The sequence below is a fragment of the Trichechus manatus genome, unplaced genomic scaffold (assembly GCF_000243295.1).
Source record: "Trichechus manatus latirostris isolate Lorelei unplaced genomic scaffold, TriManLat1.0 scaffold00037, whole genome shotgun sequence".
In the NCBI taxonomy this organism is placed as follows: Eukaryota; Metazoa; Chordata; class Mammalia; order Sirenia; family Trichechidae; genus Trichechus; species Trichechus manatus.
The window spans coordinates 13,882,230-13,904,585 of NW_004443973.1; the positions used below are offsets into that span (position 1 = coordinate 13,882,230).

A 22,356-nucleotide genomic window follows, 5' to 3' on the forward strand; every position below is an offset into this window, starting at 1 on the left:
CCTATCACCAGCTTCCTTGTCCCCTTCTGCCTTCTGGCCCTTGTCCCTGGACTGCTGTACCTCATTAGTCCCATTCGGTTTTATGGTCCTGTCCACTCCCAGGCTGAACAGCCTACCTTATGTCTTTGGATCCTCAAAACAACCCTATAAGGTAGGTACTATTATTATTCATATTTTACATATGAAGACGTTAAAGTGCAGAGATCTTAGGTACATTTCCCGAAGTCTTACAGTTAGTAAATGGTAATGCCTAGATTTGAAGCCATTCTGATTCCAAAACCCTACTTCTTATACTTTGTATACTGCTCTCTGTGTGGTTTGATAGCTTATAAAATCAGTCTTAAAGCATGGAATTATTAAAAAGATTTGCTTTATCTGTCAACTAAATTTACTCTAGGATAAAGACATTGACTCAAAAGTCCCATAAACCACCTAGGTTTCAGCAATAAATGAGAAACTGAAGAATCTTCTCCTGGTTTCAATGGGTGCTCACTATTTGCATCCTGAAACCTCAGAAGTGCTTATACTTATTATCTTCTTGACAAGGCCTTTTGTCAAGAATTTTTACTGCTACCCAGTGATCCATCCACCCTTCAGGGAAAGAAAACCCCTATAACATTACTCCTCTCAAAAGCCTCTGAATGGAAAGCAAAACTGGGCATGAAAACCAGCCCCTGTGCAGTGATGCTCAATGGGCTGGAGCCCAGCTTAATCCAGGACGTCCTCTGGTATTTTTTCTTCGGCAAAGCACAGAGGACTTGATGGAGATTGTGTGTGTGTGTGTGGTGAAATACACACCGCATAAAATCTGCCATTTTAACTATTTTCAAATGTACAATCTAGTGGCATTAGTCACATTCATTATGTTGTACAACCATCATCATTTGTTTCCAAAACTTTTTCATCACCCTAAACAGAAACTCTGCACCTCAGCCCATAGTAACCACTAATCTACTTTCTATCTCTACACATTTGCCTAGTCTAGTTATTTCATTTAAATGGGATCATATAATATTTTTGTTTTTGTGTCTGGCTTATTTCACTCAGCATAATGTTCCCAAGGCTCATTCATATGGTAGCATATATAAGAACTTCATTTCTCTTTATGGCTAAATAATATCCCATTGTATGGATACACATTTTGTTTATCCATTCATATGGTGATGGACACTTGGGTTGTTTCCACCTTTTGGCTATTGTGAATAACACTGCAGTGAACATTGGTGTACAAGTATCTGCTTGAGTACCTGCTTTCAATTCTTTTGGGTATACACCCCGGAGTGGAATTGTTATGTTTAACTGCGGTAATTCTATGTTTAACTCTTTTTGAGGAACTGCCAAATTGTTTTCCACAGTGACTGAACCATCAGCAGTGAATGAGGGTTTCGATTTCTCCACATCCTCACCAACTTATTTTTCTATCTGTTTCTGCTAATAGCTGTCCTACTGTGTGTGTGTGAAGTGGTATCTCATTATGGTTTGACTTTCATTTCTCTACTGACTAAATACAATGAGCATCTTCTCATATGCATATTTGATGGGGACTTTTTATTGCTGTTGTCACCCTTCATATTTTCAGATGCCTAAACTAGAACTTTCAACGCATCTCCTGTCCAAGTGAAAACAAATCTCTAGACACTTTCATCTTATCTGTATCATTATTATTATAATGACATAAATATATGCCCATACGGAGGGCACGGTTGTCAGATGGGCAGGGCCTGAATAGTGCAGGGAGGTAAGGTAACACTATGCTGATATTCTAGGTATGGAAGGCAGGTGAACAGGTGCAGGCAGGCTCCAGGAGTCAAAAAAATCTAATAGAGGAAAGGAGAGCAACATGGGCTGACAGGGAATACTGCACGGTGGTCATTAATCTTTTTGTGTCATGACCCCTTCTAGAATCTGGTGGGAGCCAGTGACTCCAACAAACACAAACAAAATTTTACATGTAACATCAAGAGGTTTTCAGAACCACTTGATTCTTGATTGTTGTCCTTAGGGCCCTCACTCGTGTTGATCCCAGGCACAATGAAAGGAAATGTTGCCTAGCCCTGCACCATCCCCACAATCAAATGCAGATCAGACCATTGTGTCCACAGGGTTTTTATTGGTTAATTTTCATAAGAACTACTGATATTCCTATATAAATCTCTCCTAGGGGCCCGCATACCTCATGTTAAATATCCCTAATATCTTGACACAAAGTGGCAGGGTTAAAAAGTAGGGTATCACACAGATTCTAATAGCAATGTGAGTATAAAATTATAGTTAACAAAAATAATTTGAGTACTTACTATGTACAGGTAAGTCTTCTACTCTTAGGGGAAATAAGTATAGATGAATGTATGTATCAATTTGGGATAATATTCAACACTATTGTATGTGGTCAACTTGTTTATTCTTTATGAAATAAATTGTTTAATATGCAATGTTAAAAAAAATAAGAAAATTCAGAGCTGTGACCTGATTATTTTACTACTCCATCACCTTCAAGATAATTGTTTTTTGGTGTCAGTATTTACAATGAACATTAACCAGCCAGTCCTTGAGACCCTTGCTAAACATTAGCTGGAAAGGTGAACAGTTAACACTATTTTACAGCTGAATTTTTATTAACCTTTCTTACATCCCCATTCCATAGACAAGTATACAACTCATTTTTCAGAGGGTAAAGCAGAGTAAGAGGAAGACAGTTTGGTTTCTGTCCTCCCTACCGACTCCCTTTAGTCACTGATAACCTTCTCTGTAAGCTGGGGATGAAGTCCCTGGGTGATGCCAAAGGTTAACACAGCTCAGCTGCTAGCCAAACGGTTAGAGGTTTGAGTCCGCCCAGAAGCACCTCAGAAGAAAGACCTGCTGATCTACTTCTGGAAAAAATTAACCATTGAAAAGCCTATGGAGCACAGTTCTATTCTGACACACAAGAGGTTGTAATGAGTGGGAATCAACCTGATGGCAAGTTTTTTTTTTAGGTTGGCAATGGTCACAAGAAAAAAATGCTTTATTTCTTCCTGAATGGATTTTATTATCAAGTGTTAGTATTCTGCATCTTAAGTGGTGCTTCTGGAGAGTAGGACCATAAGGATTCCATGATGATGTTTCAAATTTCTAACCCGTGATTACATAAACGCCTTTGATGTCTTTATCAGACTGCCCAATAGCGGACAGGATGAAGTAAACTAACGTTGCCTATCCTAGGATTTTCCCAGGGACAGTAGCACCCCCCTGGCCCACATCATTTTGGGTGTAAAGCTGCTACTCACCTTGGCTCGGCCAGCACTGAAACGCGGAGGCAAAGACCTTGAGGCCGCTGTTATCCTGGCTCTTGTTTGGGCCAAATTACCTGCATAAGAACAAAGAATTTAAGTTGAAGGAAAAGTTAAGGAATAGGATGATGAATGATTTTCGCCTCTGTGTTCTTATTTTTCTGAAATTCCCAAACGATATGCTCTGAATTTGGAAACTGGGGACAATTTCAATTTAAAAAATTCAATAATATAAATTATAAACAAATTATAATACAAATACAGATTGAATCTATAAAAAGAAACAACAAAAGAAGTCTCCAACTAGAGCGCTGCAGGTCACTGAAAAAGATCAACATACAAGAAAAAAGATGTTCAAGGAAGTTTTCTGAGAGAGAAGGTGGACAATAGAGGACACCGCAAGGGGTTAAGAAGCGGCTAAGCAGATCGGGCAGTAAGGATCCTTCATTATGAAGGGAGGAACTGGGCCACCCCAGTGCACCAGCAGGGCAGGGAGTGCTGAGTCCTGGGGGCCCAGCAGAGTTTTGCTGCTTACAGGGGGTGTGAGTGGAGGAGTGTGACCTTGAACAAGTTAATTAACTTCTCAGATCCTTTTCTCATCTGTTGTCTTGAGGATTCAGGGAGGTAATTCACAGAAAGCACTGTCACCACGGGGCTGGTCCTGTTAAGTGCTTGCATGTTAGCTAGTATTTATTATTATTCTTTCTTGCTCTGAACAGTTCATGCAAGTCTCAAAGCAGAGAGCAGCAGGCAAGATAAGACCAGGGAATCTCACCAATCTGCTACTGTGAGCACCGGTTAGTTTAAATAGTAAAACTAATGAAGGATGAACAAAAAAATGATAAGGCAACCCCCTTTTGAACTTTGGATTTATTTTTACCTTTGAAGGGCCTAAGTGGCCTGATCTCAGACTCTTCTCCCTTCCCCACCACCCACCCTCCGCAGCCTCTCAGATTCCCTGCCCCCCAAACCAAGTGCGTGAAGAGATTTGTTTGCATTTTTACCTACAGTGCCATTTGATTCTGTAGCAAACTAAAAAGTTGTCAATGAAAGGAAATGCTGCAATTTGTGCATATGCAAGGCACTCAAGATTTCAAAGTTTTAGCAAGTCTAGCACAAAGATGTCCAAATGTTTTCTCTGGCGATATCTTCAGAGGCTAAACTGTGATTAATAGCCCAGAAAGAACCCTTTGAAGCAGGATTGGTGACATCAAAGTCGTAATCCAGGGGTGGCAGGCGCTTTATAATGAGTGGGAAGCATTTTAACACATTTCAAAGGATTTACAGCATGAATAAACAATAGACCTCAGCAGATGTGCCACACACACCTTTCAGAAACGTAACATATATGAAGTTTCCATTTTAATTTAAATGTAAATACAGTGTTCACACTTCTTTCAAATGTTAAGCATCCTCAGTGCCTGCACCCTAGACTGCCACTTCCCCACTAAGGATGCCTCATTGCCCCAAAGCACCCTCCTGCGCCTCTGAAACTGTGACTACCAACGTGTGTCCGGGAGAGACAACGGAAGTCAGAGGCGTCTAATGGAACTGACATGCTACTCGGGAACTGGGTTAAGATGGAATCTGAAACGGAGCTTGCAGTGATCCTGCACAATTTCCCTGCTTCCAGCTTAAAGGGAAAAAGACAGGTGGTCTGAAGATAGAGCTGGAACTTTTTAAAAGATGGCAATTTCCTGCCTCTTTAAAGGTTTTAAAGATTTTCATCTCTTGGGAAGGACCCAGAACCCATGATTTCTTCTTCAGTTGCCTCTTAAGAAAAGATTAAACAGTTGCTGTGGAGTCAATTCCGACTTTTGGAGACCCCATGTGTGTCAAAGTAGAATTATGTTCCACAGGGTTTTCAATGGCTGATTTTTCCAGAAGTAGATTGCCAGGGTTTTTTTCTGAGGCACCTCTGGCTAGACTCGATCCCCCAACCTTTAAGTTAGTAGCGAGTGTGTTAACCGTTTACACCACCCAGGGACAAAAAAGGAGTGGAACGAGGTACTGCCCAAAATGATGGGTTGCTGTTTTAAAATAATCAGAGTTCAGTCTCCCTCTGCTGCCCCCTCTCGGTTTGCAGCATTTGTTGCAGGGTTCCGGCAGTGACTGTTGCTGGGCATCTGTTTGGGAAATTTTCCTGTTGTAATTTTCCCTCCAAACACAAGGAATGTGTTAGTAAACTGATAAATGATTGCAAAGAAATCCTAACAGGAAAAAAGCTGTTTGTGTCAAATTGCCACAAATATAAGAAGCTGCAAGTAAAAACTCAAATGCTTTAGTTCATTTATTACAAAATTAAGTAACCTGAATAGAATTGAGAACCGAAACCATCTACCTTCACAGGCAGCCTGGAGACTGATAACTCACCCACCCGTACTATCTACTTTAAAATCACTTTGCTCTATTACTGACTTTATTAGCGTGACTTTTTTTTCCCTGGATCTCATGCCTAGGCAAATGGCTGAATTGTTGATTACAGGAAGTCGGATCAACTCTTCAATGGAAAACATCCAGTTTATGGCTTTGAAATGATTTGAACCCCTAGCCTCAAAATTCCTGCCTTTCTGTTTCCACCCATCTTGGACTGCTGAATCGTGATTCTTACCCGTTGCAGTTGAGCGGATTCTGACTCATAGCGACCCTATGAGAACTGGGTCAGGAGAGAACTGCCCCATAGGTTTTCCAAGGCTGTAAATCTTTACAGAAGCAGACTGCCACACCTTTCTCCCATGGAGCTGGTGGGTTCAAATTGCCAACCTTTTCATTGGCAGCTAAGCGCTTAACCACTGCGCCACCAGGGCTCCTCCTGATCCTTACCCAACACTAATCAAGACTCCCCTCCATCCCCTCTTTGAAAGACCTGCTGTATTTCAAACTTAGAATTCTCAATAAATTCTGACCTTGCCTTCCGCTCTCCTAGACACTGCTAATGCTCTGTGAGGTGGTCTCTTCCTTTACTGACAAACCCATTGCTGTTGAGTTTATTCTGACTCATAGCGACCCTATAGGACAGAGTAGAACCACTCCATAGGGTTTCCAAGGAGCGGCTGGTGGATTCAAACTGCGACCTTTTGGTTAGCAGCCAAACTCTTAACAACTGTGCCCTCCCTTACTCCAGTAAGCAATAAACTCAGCTGTTCTTGTGTTGGTCATGTTTGGGAAACCAGTATAGGACAGACCTGTGCCTGGTGAGGTACTTGCAGTGATTGAAATGTTATAATTTCAGTTAGTAAAACTGTACTTAATAAAAATGCAAGGAATCTAAAAAAAAAATCAGTAGTTGTATGAAAACATACTATAGTATTCGTATATTTTTAAAAAATACTTTGTTTCTGTTTACATACCCATCTCCTCTAAATCTGTAACAAGGAGTTGTTTTAGATTTGATACATTGAAGCTAACTTAAAATAGCTACAGAATATGACACAGCTGTAGGAGGCCAATAAGAGGGGAATGTGTGATGTTAGATTTTGCTCTGCAGTCCTTACTTTCTCCCCAGGCTAGTATCTACAGTGTTGAGGGTTAATATCAGTAAATGAGCATTAAACATGGCCTAATCTCTCATGAAAACAAAAATGTGGATGATTTATATATATTGGCAAGGGGCCGTACTTTGGTGGAGGGAAGGACTCAAAAGAGTAAATAAGAGACCAGCCTGTCCTTCTCTGGTCTTTATTGAAGAAAAATATGTACAAATAACAAATCCACTCTTTTCTGAACACACACTGTGCCTTGATGAGCCCTGCAGGAGCCCTGGTGGCACCATGGTTAAGCACTTGGCTGCTTACTGAAAGGTTGGCGGTTCAAACCCATCAGCCACTCCAAGGGAGAAAAGATGTGGCAGTTTGCTTCCATAAAGATTATAGCCTTGGAAACCCTATGGGGAGTTCTGCTCTGTCTTATCAACTTGACAGCAGTAGGTTTGTTTTTTTGGGTGAGGGGTTCATGTGGGAAACTCAAAGTCCAAAGGAAACCCCTTTCCCATTTCTGTACCAACTTTTAATTGGCAGTTGTCTGGCATGTTAAGAATTTCTGCATAATTACCACCTCGACTATCAGTTAACCCAACCAATGTTTTCATGGATTTTTTTTCTTTTTCTTTTTCATTTGGGATGTGAAGTTCAGCTTTAAAGATTTCTGATGCAGCGATTGCAATTATGGGGAAATAATAGTAACTCCCTTCTCCCTCCCCTTTCGTGCTCATGGGTACCTCTAGGGACCAAGTACTTTTTCTGCTTCTGAAGGTTTATTGGGAAGCTGCTGCACCACTGATAGTGCATGCTGCCACAAGGCAGGGGCCTCTAATATAACCATTTGACACTGAAGAAACGAGTGTGCCACAAATTACTGTTTTTACAGGGTATTGTATGAGGTGTCTGGATTTTTGATATGAAAAATAGAAATTTTGAAAATTTTTATTTGTTACACATATGTACGAATAGACTCTGGTGGGGACTCTCGGGTATTATTAGTGGTACTTCATCTGTACCACTAAATGCTTAGGGTAGACTTGTGGAAGGGGGCAAGAAGAAAAGAATCCATACTACCTACCAAAAATTCAGACACTCTTAATGATTCAGCATGCTTTCATTAACGAAAACATACGGTGTCAACAAAACAGTCAAACCAGAAAGTACTTGGTTCATGAAAGGGTTAAGGGATTAAAACTCGAAAACAGGATGTCAGCCCACCAAACAACTCTCAGAATCATTAGAATGTTTTAAGAAGGTTAACAAGGCTTCTCTTTCCCAACTTAGTCAATAGTGGAACTGCAGCTCTGTTTTCTGGATTTTATTGCCACATTGATGGAAGGTACCAGTTCAGTCTCTTAATGACATGAATCTTCCCTTAAATGGGGCCAGATGAAAAGAGCTCTGGGTATTGACTATCTCTCTCACGTTTTTTGGTGAAATCTGCTTGGAGATAACATGGCTGCCACATGACATGATGTGTGTTCACAAAAGTACTGGAAGGCTAGACTGTTGAAATCTACCCAAGAAGATTTGACCCATGGAGAAATAAATGAAATCCAAGTACGTATATCTGTCAGCACTCACATGACACTGATTTGTGAGAATGGCTTATTCCTATCTCAGAACAACCTCCATGTGTAGCATTGCTTTTCAGTCCAGCCAGAACCAGCCATGGGCAAAACTGTAATTCAGGCAAAGGCTGCATTTAAGTTCTGCACATTCCTTTTTACATCCCTACTTCCACTTCTGAGTACAATATGGCTTTATGCTGTGTCCTCCCTACCCTCAACAATCACCTCAGTCTCCTTCCTTACCCAACCCTCTAACTTTTCCAGGCAGTACAGACTTTGTCCATATTCCCATCAAAACTTCCCTGTCTTTGTTCTAAACCTTCCTATCATTATTCTCCTCTGACAATGAATCCATGTCTAATTTGTTAACAGATAGGTAAATGTATTCGTTCATCCAGATGAGGTGTTTGCATGATAGGGAAAGCTTTCTAGAAACAAAACTATTATGGAATGATTCTAACGATGGGAATGCTGGTTGGGCGACTACAGACTGTCCAGTGTCCACATAAAAGGGATACTTTTGAAATAGGGGCTCTTTCATTTAATGATTCTCAAATTATTCATACTTTGAAATAATACACTAAAGGTCCTTTATGGGTCTTACAAAGATGAACAACCTAGAGAAGCTGCTGGGTGAAGAGGAAAGACTCACACACAAATATTTCATTGCAATTTAGAGTGGAAGATGTTATAATAAACCTCCACATAAAATGACAGGAGTGGACAGAATTGGGGAAGACTAAGTTTTCTTGGAAGAATGAGAAAAAAAAATCACAGAGTAGGCAATACATGAGCTAGATCATGAAGGTTTCATAAGAGTCTGACAGGAAATGAAAGGAATTCTGTCGGGAAGACATGAGCAAGAGAGACACAGAATATTAACCTTAAGTATGTGCAGTCTGAGTTCCAGAGAGAGCTCACAGGCAAATTCCTGGCAGAGACAGACTTAGAAAATATCTAAGGCTCAGTGTTACTCCCCTACACACAGTAACTTCCAGGCAGGTTTTCATTTTTAAGTTAGACATTTAATAATAACATAGAAACATGTATTATTTTACCCTTGCAAGCCCAAGAGTCAGTTTCTAGCCACTCTCTAACAATGAAAATACTAACTATGAGGGCAGTTTTGCGGGGGAGAAAACTTGGAAAAGGAAGACTGCTGAGGTACCATAAGTCACTGGTGGAACCGTGCACAAAAGCTTTACTCTTCTGCTTTTCAGGTGACCTTCAGGTAGAGTTCCCATTCATCTGTGTGGCCAAAGGTACACGGTTTGGATACAAGTCACCAGGGGGATCATACCAGTTGGTTAGCATACAGTGCTAATGAGGCCAAAGTCTTACTCAAGTCTCGGTTGGGGCAGGTAAAGGTGGTGTAAACACTTAAGTGCTAGGCTCCTAACTGAAAGGTTGGTGGTTCGAACCCACCCAGACGAACCTCAATCTGCTTCCGAAAAGTTATAGCCATGAAAATACTATGCAGCAAAGTTCTGCTCTGCAACACATGGGGTTGCCATGAGTTGGAGTTGACTCTGCGGCAAGTGGTTTTTTTCAGTTGCACACAGAGAAATGACATTCCGTACTCTAGGACTGGAATCCTAAATAAAAGACCCAGGCAGGAGAGAATGAGCTGATTACTGCAGATGACACCCCACTCCCACCCCAGCAGCTCTACTCAACACACATTATCTACTGATGGTGGGTCAATCACATGATTACCCTGTGTAAAGCACAACACTTACATTTCCTTATGTTTTCAGTTAAGATTGAGAAAGCCACACAGGGCTTCAGAAGACAAGACACTTCCCATTGTACAAGAGGATGATTCAGTGCTTAGAACTATAAATACTTCTTTGGATTTTCCTCTTTAGCATGAGAGCAAGGAACAGGACACTAGACTTGAAATTGAGAAATCTGAGTCTTACCCCAGTCCTGTCATTGACTGGTTATCTGACTTCAGGAGATTACTTCCACTCTCTATGACTTGCTTTTATTACGTGTAAAATGAGGAGTTTGACTAGATTAGTGGTTTTCCACTTGTGTGCCATAGCATTCTGCCATGGTACCCATGGTGGAACCCTACATGGCTGTGCGGCTTCCTTTAGATCAACGCCAGGCAATGTGGTATAGGGTACCGTGGGACCTTCTGTAAGAGGGAACTACAAGCAACAGTGTAATGGCGACCCGGTGCCACAGAAAAATTGTGTGAGGACTGCAGCCAGGACATGTGAGAACTTTATTTGGGCTGTAAATTAGGGAGCTGGTCAAGGCAGTAGACAGTGTTGTTCAAATAGCAACATCATGCTGAGGATACAAATGAGGAAGTGTAATAACCGACTGCAAATCTGTTTAAGAAGGTTGAGTCGTGTTGGACTTCCATCCAACTCTGAAATTCTAACTATGATTGAGAAATACATCCTACTGAAAGATTCTTGAAGTGGGAGAAATAAGAAAGAACAAAATAAACAAGATAAAATGAAAATTTACACAATGTATAATTTCTTAGATTGGTGGACACTAGAAGGCAGGGATGAAGTGAGGATGAAGGAAGAGATGATGGTGAGGCTTAGATAAATGGAGAAGTAAAAACAATAATATTTAATTTGCCAGTGTTCTCTTCACAGATGATCTCCATGAGGAACCAGCAGTGGCTCTGTTTCTGTGATTGCTAATATTCATTCATTTATATTATTTTTATATCACTCTTATTTCTTAGCATACAAGAGAAGGGGCAGAGGTGTAGTTTTTTGCTCTCTCCCTGCAATATTTTTAAGCTCAAGAAATTGAGCGTGCTCATCTTCAAGTTCTTCAAAATACGTATTCTCCTAGTAAATTATTCTTCAGTTTACATATTAGCAAATCCAACATTTTTTAAAAATTGTGTGCTAATGTGAATGTAATCATCACCTATATGAACTCTTTTCCATTGAGTCTGAATACATTCAAGGTTAACTTTTGATCTATAGGTACCCAAGTCTATTTTTCACATTTACCAATTATTTTGCTTTATTTCAAGGAATGACTGCTCCATATTGGTAGCTCCTTTCTAAAGGAGCCTCTTGTGAACATTTAGGTGTATCTCCTTGAGAAAAATTACAACAGCTTGAGAATCCAGAAAACAGGACAGGTGTACTGAGATAATACTCTAGGGAAACATCCTGTAACACATCTAACTGACCAGCATTATTCATATCTAAGCTACACTGTCATGTTGTTATTTGCTATCTAGTCAATTCTGGCTCAGGATGACCCCATGCGTGCAGAGTAGAACTGCTCCATAGGGTTTTCAAGGCTATCACCTTTCAGAAGCAGATCACCAGGCCTGCCTTCCAAGGAGCCTCTGGATGGATTCCAACTGCCAACCTTTTGGCTAGTAGTTGAGTGTTTAACCGTTTGTGCCACCCTGGGACTCACGTTGCCATAAAAAAACTCGCCGTTGAGTCGGTTCCGACTCATAGTGACCCTACAGGACAGAGTAGAGCTGCCCTATACAGTTTCCAAGGAGTGCCTAGTGGATTCAAACTGTCAGTCTTTTGGTTAGCAGCCATAGCTCTTAACCACTACACCACCAGGGTTTCCCATACTGCCACAGGTTCAGCTAAAAGAATTTGGGACACACACACACTTCTCTCTCTCCACCCATACATACTTTTTTTTTTTTTTAAACCAATTCATTAAAATGTCAGTGTGCAGAAAGTATCTTCTACTGAACTTCATGTAAGTGTCATGGTTTAAGTGTCATAGTTTTAAAGAATGAACAAAAAAAAACCTACTGCCATTTAGTCGATTCCAACTCCTAGAGACACTATAGGACAGAGCAGAACTGCCCCATAGGGTTTCCAAAGCTGTAATCTTTACGGAAGCAGATTGCCACCTCTTTTTCCCACGGAGTGGCTGGTGAGTTGGAACCACCGACCACTATGCCACCAAGGCTCCTTTTAAAGAACAAATTTAATGTAATTTTTATTTCTTAAATACAGGCAGGGCTTTTCACAGACTTTGACTTTCAGGAAATGTGATACACTATATAGAATAACCATTAGATTTCAAAAGCTTTTTGAATCAAAATTTTATCCTACAGACTTACTAAAGAATAATTACCGAATTTTTTTTTTTTAAGATTAAAATCTATTGAGGATAAAGGCCAACAAAGAAGATTATAGAGTATTTATCTGATGAAGGAACTCTTTAAACGTCACAACTTTATGCTAATTCTAGAGGTTGAAGCTAGTCAGTGCACTGTGTCTGAGTCAAGTCAATGCAAATATGCTCCTTTATATTGGAACTTATCATTAGAAATAATTTGATTCCCTATAAAGGTTACAATCTCCTTGAAACCAGGCACTAAGTATCTATTTCTATCCCTATACATTAATTCAAAAAATATTTCTTCAGCACCTTCTCTAAGACTTGCAAAGTACCTTACACACATTAAACTGAAAACCAAAGCTGTTGTCGAGTCACTTCCGACTCATGGCGACCCCATGTGTTACAGAGTAGAACTGAGCTCCATAGGGTTTTCTTGGCTGTAATCTTTACAGAAGCAGATCACCAGGGCTTTCTTCCATGGTGCCACTGGTTGGGTTTGAACTGCCAACTTTTAGGTTAGCAACTGATCACAAATACATATTAAACCAAAGCAAACCCATTGCCATTAAGTCGATTCCAACTCATAGCGACCCTATAGGACAGAGAAGAACTATCCCATAGGGTTTCCAAGGCTGTAATCTTTATGGATGCAGATTGCCACATCTTTCTCCTTCAGAGCGGCTAGCGGGTTTGAACTGCCAATTAAGCACGCAAAAAAACCAGTGTATTGACAGTGCTCTAATGTACGCAAAAACATTTTAGACTGTTTTTACCCTTGCCTTATGGAGATTGATCATATCTACCATCTCTTGGCAAACTTCTGTATCACAGGTTCTTCTTTCAGGCATCCAAGAGCTGTAGAATGCCTAAGGCTCATTATCCCAGTGAGATAAGCAATTGACCGAATTAGTCAATTTCGCAAAGTGCAGCACCATGGATGAAGAATAAACCTGAATGAAAGATTTATGGTTTAAATGTTTCTAGAGAATGTCTCATCAAAGCCAAAGATGTTCCTTAATGAAGCAAAACTGAAAGCTACCCATCAATCTAATTACCGCTGTGCCCTGTGACTCCCCATTGGAGCCTGATCTTCATGAGGGCAAAGAGTAAGTCTATTCTATTTACCTACTCAACAGCAACTAACAACAAAAACCCAGGGCTTAGCACCGTATCTCAAGCACAAGTCTGTTTTACAACACCAGGCTAGGGAAAACATTCCTTCAGTCAGACAAATATACTGCATTTAGATCAACACATAACCTTTTAAAACATTCCAGTTTCATTTTCTGTTTTCCACCTTCTGACTATCCTAACCATTTGTAAGCATATGGCCTTAGGTCTCTGGCTGGGTTGAATCATAAGACCCTAGCCTCTCATCAATCATCTTGCTTAACCTGCTGGGATTTCACCCCAAGCCACTCCAGATGCAGCTTTCCTATCCACTGCTGTAGCGTAACATCTCTTCAACTTTCCTTTTACCCATTACAGATAACCAAAATCAAAATAACCATCCAAGAATCAAAAATTTCTCATCCCATGCCCCTTCATACTCTCTCCTCCAAAACCCCATGTTTCCATGAGTCAGGAGCCAACATATCCCATTTGTGTCGCCAATTGTGAAACACTACTAGTAGTAATAATAGCATTGTCAGAACCTGTCTAACTTCATGCAGGATAACGCAAATCAACATCAGCCCAAGGCTGATATACTTCCACTCTACAAAATTTTTACCTTAATCCCTTCAACTGTTGCACCCCTATATCCCAGTTTAACTTTAGGCCCCTTCCAGATTTTATTGATAGATTTTGGGACTACAGTACATTGGGTTCTTGTGTCCAAGAGCCCCCAAAATATTTCTTCCCTACCCGGGCCATTTTACCACACACGTGCATAGTAGGCACAGCTGGGCTACAACTCACCTCATTTGATAGTCTATTGACCATTCCCTGCGAGGTGCATACCAATCACAGGGCAGGCTACAGCCCAGGACCAGACAAAAAGTATCAAAAACAGGTTGTTTACAGTTTACTCAGGAAATGTCAATCAACCTAGACAAAAGTAAAAACCCTCTGGGGTAAAAAAATCTAAGTCAAAAATGACTCCTCAGGGCTTACGGGGAAAATTCCTCTGTGTTTCCACAGAACCAAGCAAGGTAAAAGGCCACATAAACGAACTCGTTTCACCATATGGGGGTTCCGTTAATCAGAGTTTTACAGAATATCCAATTTTCTGTTACCTAGAGTCTCACGAAATATTTGGTTGGATGACTAGAAACAAAAGTAAATAAACTGATGATGGGGGTTTATTCTTTCCTGTTTTATCTTAAGGTATTATTTTTAAAATAAATCACAAACTCTGAAAAAAAAGAAAAAACCCATAGCACTATATAATCTTATCTAAACCAAAACCAAACCTAAACCCATTGCTGTCGAGTCAATTCTGACTTATAGCAACCCTGCAAAACAAAGTAGAACTGCCCCACAGGGTTTCCAAGGACTGGTTGGTAGATTCGAACTGCCGACCTTTTAGTTAGTAGCAGCGCTCTTAACCACTGCGCCACCAGGGCTCCATAATCTTATCTACTACCTTTAAAAACAGAAATTCACCATAGAGTGAATTTTCTGCTCCAGTTCAGAAAAGGATTAAAAACACTTAAATACTAGCCTTTATTGAGTGTTTACAATGGAGTAAGTACTGCACTGTTTTAACCGTATTATTTAATATCCACAACAACCCTGTGGTTATTGTCCCCAATCCACAGAGGAAGAAACCAGGTGTAAAGAGTATGGAAGTTAATTGCCCAAGGTCAGATATCAGCAGTGCAGAACTGTGAGCAATAACTGAGAGAGCCCATCAGTGATGATTTTGTGGTTATTTCAGGTTTTTGAAATCATATTCAAGGCAGACCGCTGATGGGATTAAAGTGTGCCCAAACTGATTAAGTCCAGTTGATTTCAGATCTTGCCTGGGTTTTTTGGTCATTTACACACCAACCCAGGTCAACCGCACAGCGATCCCATTGATTATCCAGCAATCATTATTGTTATGGCTAAGCCAAACCTAATCTTCTGGAAAAGAGTTCATTTGGTTTTTGTATAACTTCACCTACTCTCGTGAAAACGTAATGGGTGGAATCACTCTACAAAATGCGAACGTTAATAAAATCTTAGCAGTCCTCTCTCCTACTTTCGACTCTTAAGTTCAGTTAAGCGACATTTTATTTAGTTTACTGATGTCTCACATGTGCAAGCCAGTAAAGTTCACAATTGTTGCTCCACACAGCTGCAGTTTAAAGCTTTTCCTTGCATACAATACCCTGGCACCAGAGCAAAATGATTAACTTTTATATGCTTCTAACATATGGACCAGACTGTTAGAAGCCATTCTTATGCTCTAAAGAGAAAAAACACAGTTTCTATTAACATGACTCAAATTCCTGAGAAAAAGGTGTTAAGTTGTGATCCATTTCTAAACCAGTTACCATCAAGTCGATTCCAACTCATGGCAACCCCATCTCTAAGTAGAGATTATAATTATGATGGCTTTGTTTCTAAATCGTTTGATTTCAAGTGCCTGGAGTCATCTTTTAGTGAGAGGGAAATGATAGGAAGCCCTATTATAAACAGATTTTATAGTGGGATGAATTAATAAATTATAAATGGCTTTGGAGTCTTTCTCCAATATGAGCTATGAAATAAAAAGAAAGAATCTTTACTCTTAAATGGGAACATATTTCTTTTCTATGAATAAGAACGATGCTGGCTGAGAGAAGCAGAATTCCTTTTCTTGCATTTCTGACCATTTGAAAAATCAGAGTTGCTGTATTTGCTCTACTTGACAGGATCATTAAAGAAATAAAAGAAAATGGCTCTAAACTGAACTGCCACTTAAAAATAAAATGTACCTTACTCATATTTAGAAGCTATGAAAGAACTATTAAAACGTGTTGCTGAAAGACAGTGGATCCGATTCAAAACAGATACTAAATTTCCCAATATTAGAGTTGTTATCGCAACTCATTATTGAGGTTTAGTTTAGTTTTGCTTTTCCAAGAATATAGCAGCAGCAAGGCCCTTAGAGCTAGGAAAGATGAGGAACCTTTGGAAATGAATTTAGGGACCACACTAGAAGCATGCTCTGGGAAAGACAGACTTAAGAAGAAAATTCTCTGAGCAGCATTGCCGCAGTGTGGGCCACGTGACTCTTGACCCTCAAGATGCTTTTCACAGAAAGGATCTTACTGGATTCAGAAGCCCTGTGCACTAGAGCCATCTCTTGGTATTTCTGCAGTAAAGATATCAGCTGGATTTTCATAATCAGTGGTCCCCACACTTTTTGACCATGGGAGCCTCTTCTTTATCTCATACCTCTTCACATCCCACAAACCTAGTATTTCATGAAATACATGTTGGGAAGCACAGCTCTTGATTCTGAGAATACAGGTCATTTCTATCTCTGCAAAGAGAGCTAAGGGAGCTGATAAAAAGTTTTTGCTGGAACTCTGCAAATTTAGAACAATAACTTCTCTCATGCACTGGGAAATAGTCTGAAGTCAAGTCTGCATGGAATAAAATATTATTTTATGAAGAAACGAATCTGCAGAGCCAATTTGTCCTACCCACCTGGCTTTATTTCCTCGCGAACACCAGTAGGAGTGAGTCCTTGCCATTTCTGCACTTCTCTTTGAGAGAAGGAATGAGGAACATCTGGGGCCAGGACAGCAATTCTCTATAGTCGCACTGTTCAATATGGTCATCAACAGCCACATGTGACTACTAAGCACTTGAAAAGGGGCTAGTCTGAGCGGAGATGCGTCGTATGTGTAAAATACACACCGGATTTCAAAGACTTAGCACCAAGAAGAATGTAAAATACCTCGTTAATGATTTTTATATTGACTACATGTTGAAATGAAAACATTTTTGATATATTGAGTTAAAATAAAATATACTGTGGAAATTAATTTCATTTGATTCTTTTTAACTTTTTTAATGTGGCTACTAGAAGATTTTACATTATATCGCACAGTGCTGTTCTATAGGCTTCTCTAAAGAGCTTTCAACCCAGAGCAATTGGCGATGAACATCTGGGTTAAAGATTATTGGGAATTGGTCTGTTCCACCTTAAGGTCCCTTCCAATCTGGAGGCTCTTCTTAATCAGAACCCTTCATTTTGCGGATGTGGAAGCTGGTTAAGAGAAGTGAATTAAAGCTGTTCAATGCAAAGGACCAGCCCAAGGAGACTTCAGCCTGTCTCTGACTTAGTGTCCAGGGCTCCTTATTCCACCACGGCTGACAGGGTAGATGAAACTGCAGGCAGAATTTTAAAAAGGAAAAAAAAGATTTTTTTTTTTAACTGCTTACATTTGAACACACAAAAAAAAATAGTGCTTGGAGAATACAAATTCAAAACCTAAAGGCATTCAGAGATATAAAAAAATTAGAATTTCAAGAAACAGAACAAATTGAAAATTTCAAGAGATGCTCTCTTTCCTCCCAACCACACCACTCACACATTTTGATATCAGCAAGCCTAATAAAGAAAATTAAAGATTCTTCTAGACTATGACCGCAAACTATTAACAAGGGAAGACTCAAGAAAGTGTGACGTTTCTCCCAGGGCTGTGCAGCTGTTACCCTGACCCTGTGGTCTCTTCCTCCAGCCCCTCACCAAATCTCAGAGGCAGCAGAGGCTCTTGTCAGGTTGTCCTAGCTGGCTGTTACAGAAAGGAAGCCAGGCTAGAGGGCAGAATACGACTCACATGTCCAACCAGAGTCAGGACAGGGCAGGGAGGAGGGCTGGTCCAGGGACTCCGCCAGGGCGGGCCTGTTTCTGAGGGAGTACGTGGATCTCGTGCTCCAACCACTGCAGTCTGTACTTCAATCACCAGTATGCTGTTTGTTTCTGGGAAAACGCCACCCCACCCCCACCCTACCCCAGGAAGGGGGCCAGCAATTAATTTCAGATGCCAGACTTAACTGCAATCCTTGACTGCGCTTCCTCAGAACATGAGTCCTAACAAGGGCTGCAGACTTGCCTCTTTAGATTCAGACTATGGAATTTTGAATCAAGCTCCTTCTTTCTGAATTTCATAACTTCTTAAAACAGATTAAGTCTCAGATTCAGGGATGACCCTCATTTCTGATGTGCTTCAGGTGCTTTGGGACTACCAGGAAACTTGATTCACAAATCACACCCTCTGCCTAGACAGACAGACTCGACTGAGCACTCCTATGTGCCAGGCTCTGCTCTAGGAGCTGGAAAGAGTAGTCAACCAAATGGACAAAAATCTCAATCCTCATGGAATTTACATCCTAGTGGTGCCAGGAATTTCACCCAACCCAGATTGGGTCAGGGAAGACTTCCTGGAGGAGGTGATGCTAGAGTTGAGTTTTGAATGAAAAAAGGATTGAGAGATGGGAAGAGGCAGGAAAAGAAGGTGATGGGGGCCAGAAGTAATTCCAGAAGGCAGAATTAGGATGGGTAATGACTTGGAGCTGCGAAGCACTGACTAACTCTGACTATATGTTCTGTATATAAATGAAACAGAAGACATGGCCACTGTTCTCATGGAGCTTACAGTCTTGTTGGGCAGACAAGATGATCACATGAGATGAACTGCATAGTTGAGTAGACCAAGGAGCTGAATTGCGCAGCTCTAACTGTAGACTGGAGTCCCTGGGTGGTGAAAATGGTTAATGCCCTTGACTGCTAACTGAAAGGTTGGAGGTTCAAGTCTACCCAGGGGCACCCTGGAAGAAAGGCCCGGCAATCCACTTCTGAAAAATCATCCATTGAAACCCTATAGAGTACAGTTCTACTCTGGCACACATGGGGTCACCATGAGTCGGAACTGACTGGTTGGTGGATTGTAGATGATGGCAAGGAGGAACTGACGTAATTAACATTTGTTCTTTCCATTATTCACAAGTGACTGTGTCATTTGCCCTTTTCCTGAGACAAGAATCTGACTCTGGTGTGCAGGAGGAATCCCCAGCTAGTAAGGGACCTGCAGCTTCCCAGTATCATGACTCCAGAAGGCTTTGTGGTTCTCTGCTTGTACCTTGCACACGAAATCAGCTTATTGAGGCCATCTCAATTCACTGGTAATAAGCATGAGATAGTTCAGTTCTTCATGTAACTTCCCCACTCCTGCTGACTCACCTTTCTGTGAGGATGACAGTTCTCTTAACCATATCTCAGGCCCATTCCACAGATTTTCAGATACTTTCTGCTATTAAAGACTATTTTTGGCTTTAAGATTCAGTCCTATTTGTTTTTAATCTTTAATGTCATATCAATCCAAAGCTCTTTTCCCACCTTCTCCCTTCATGAGGGTAGACTTGTAACTTTACTGGATTGGTGGTATGGGGTGTCTTCTCTCACATACCCCTTTCCCAGGGCTATCTCCTCTGGTGCTGGAGCTGGAAGTAGGAAGGGCAGAGGGCAGAGTTATCCTCTGGGACTAGGTGAGGCTGTACATCTTCTCTGTGGTCTCTGGGCTTTATGGTTAAAGGTGGTGGCACCGACCTACCCTACAGATAAGGGGCTCATTCTCAATTGCTCTCCCGGCCATTAGTGATCCCTTGCCAGATTGGCCAAATGTTCTAGCTGACCCTGGGCTTGACACTTCATACTGCATTCATCTGTGTACCTCTCTGCTTCATGCTATCTGGTCCCCAATGAGTTAGGAGCTTTCAATTTCCTTTACCATCCTCAGTCAACACTGGGCCTGTGGGCACATGAAGGATTTTTCTTCCATTTTTCTGAAGAACTGGAAATTCAAAAGGGGGAAATTCTCTATCAGGATGACTCTCCTTCTCGTTATCTTTTCCCCTACAAAGGGAAAGGATACAAAATTTGCTTGCTAAGCAGGCATCCAATTGTTGTTGTTGTTAGGTGCTGTCCAGTCAGTTCTGACTCATAGCGACCCTATGTACAACAGAAGGAAACACTGCCTGATCCTGTGCCATCCTCACAATCGCTGTTATGCTTGAGTCTACTGTTGCAGTCACTGTGTCAGTTCATCTCACTGAGGGTCTTCCTCTTTTTCACAGACCCTCTACTCTACTAAGCAGGGACTGGTCCCTCCTGATAACGTGTCCAAAGTACGTGAGACAAAGTCTCGCCATCCTCACTTCTAAAGAGCATTCTGGCTGTACTTCTTCCAAGACAGATTTGTTTGTTCTTCTGACAGTCCATGGTATATTCAATATTCTTTGCTAACACCATAATTCAAAGACATTGATTCTTCTCCAATCTTCCTTATTCATTGTTCAGCTTTCACATGCATATGAGGTGATTGAAAACACCATGGCTTAGGTCAGGTGCACCTTAGTCCTTAAAGTGACATCTTTGCTTTTTAACACTTTAAACAGGTCTTTTGCAACAGATTTGCCCAATGCAATGCGTCGTTTGATTTCTTGGCTGCTGCTTCCATGGGCATTGATTTTGGATCCAAGTAAAATGAAATCATTGACAACTTCAATCTTTTCTCCATTTATCTGATATTGCCTATTGGTCAAGTCCTCTTCACTTTCAGCAAGCAAGGTTGTATATCTGCATATCACAGGTTGTTAATGAGTCTTCCTCCAATCCCGATGCCTCATTCTTCTTCATATAGTCCAACTTCTCGGATTATTTGCTCAGCATACAGATTGAACAGGTATGGTGAAAGGATGCAACCCTGACGCACACCTTTCTTGACTTTAAACCACACAGTATCCCTTTGCTCTGTTCGAATGACTTCCTCTTGGTCTAAGTATAAGTTCCTCATGAGCACAATTAAGTGTTCTGGAATTCCCATTCTTTGCAATGTTATCCATAATTTGTTATGATCCACACAGTCAAATGCCTCTGTATAGTCAATAAAACACAAGTAAACACCTTTCTGGTATTCTCTGCTTTCAGCCAGGATCCATCTGACATCAGCAATGATAGTCCTTGTTCCACGTCCCCTTCTAAATACGGCTTGAATTTCTGGCAGTTCTCTGTCTATGTACTGCTGCAACTGCTTTTGAATGATCTTCAGCAAAATTTTACGTGTGTGTGATAATGATATTGTTTGATAATTTCTGCATTCTGTTGGATCACCTTTCTTTGGAATGGGTACAAATATGGATCTCTTCCATTCCATTGGCACAGACTAGTGAGCACTTCCAGCGCTGCATCTGTTTGCTGAAACACCTCAATTGGTATTCCATCCATTTCTGAAGCCTTGTTTTTCTCCAATGCCTTCGGTGCAGCTTGGGCCTCTTCCTTCAGTAGAATCAGTTCTTAATCACGTGCTACCTCCTGCAATGGCTGAATGTGGACCAATTCTTTTTGGTACAGCGACTCTGTGTATTCCTTCTATCTTCTTTTGATGCTTCCTGTGTCATTTAGTATTTTCCCTGTAGAACCCTTCAACAGCGCAACTCGAGGCTTGAATTTTTTCTTCAGTTCCTTCAGCTTGAGAAATGCTGAGCTTGTTCTTCCCTTTTGGTTTTTCTATCTCCAGGTCTTTGCACATGTCATTATACTACTTTATTGTGTCTTCTCGAGTCACCCTTTGAAATATTCTGTTCAGCTCTCTTATTTCATCATTTCTTCCTTTCACTTTAGCCTACTCTACATTCAAGAGCAAGTTTCAGAGTCTCTCCTGACATCTATTTTGGTCTTTTCTTTCTTAACTTTTTAATAACTGCTTGCTTTCTTCATATATGATGTTCTTGATGTCATTCCAGAACTCATCTGGTCTTCGGTCATTAGTGTTCAATGCATTCAATTAGGAAATGAAATTAACAGTATCTTTTTTTTTTTTTTTTAATACAGGAAACTTCTTAGCTTTTGCTTTGGTCCAGTTGTACCGATTTCCCCTGTATTGTGTGTTGTCCTTCCCTTTACCAAAGAGATCCTTGTCTACTATCTAGTTAGTGAATACCCCTCCCCTTCCTCCTCCACCCTCGTAA

General features: G+C 40.8%; 1 protein-coding gene across 1 annotated transcript in view; it reads right to left on the reverse strand.

Moving 5' to 3' along the window:
• Positions 1 to 22,356, reverse strand: part of MYO3B (myosin IIIB) — a 532,652-nt gene that overhangs the window by 247,553 nt on the left and 262,743 nt on the right. The window contains exon 16 of the mRNA XM_012555289.2: positions 3,267 to 3,346. Coding sequence (XP_012410743.2) covers positions 3,267 to 3,346 — 80 coding nt within the window. The remainder of the gene's footprint in view (positions 1 to 3,266; positions 3,347 to 22,356) is intronic.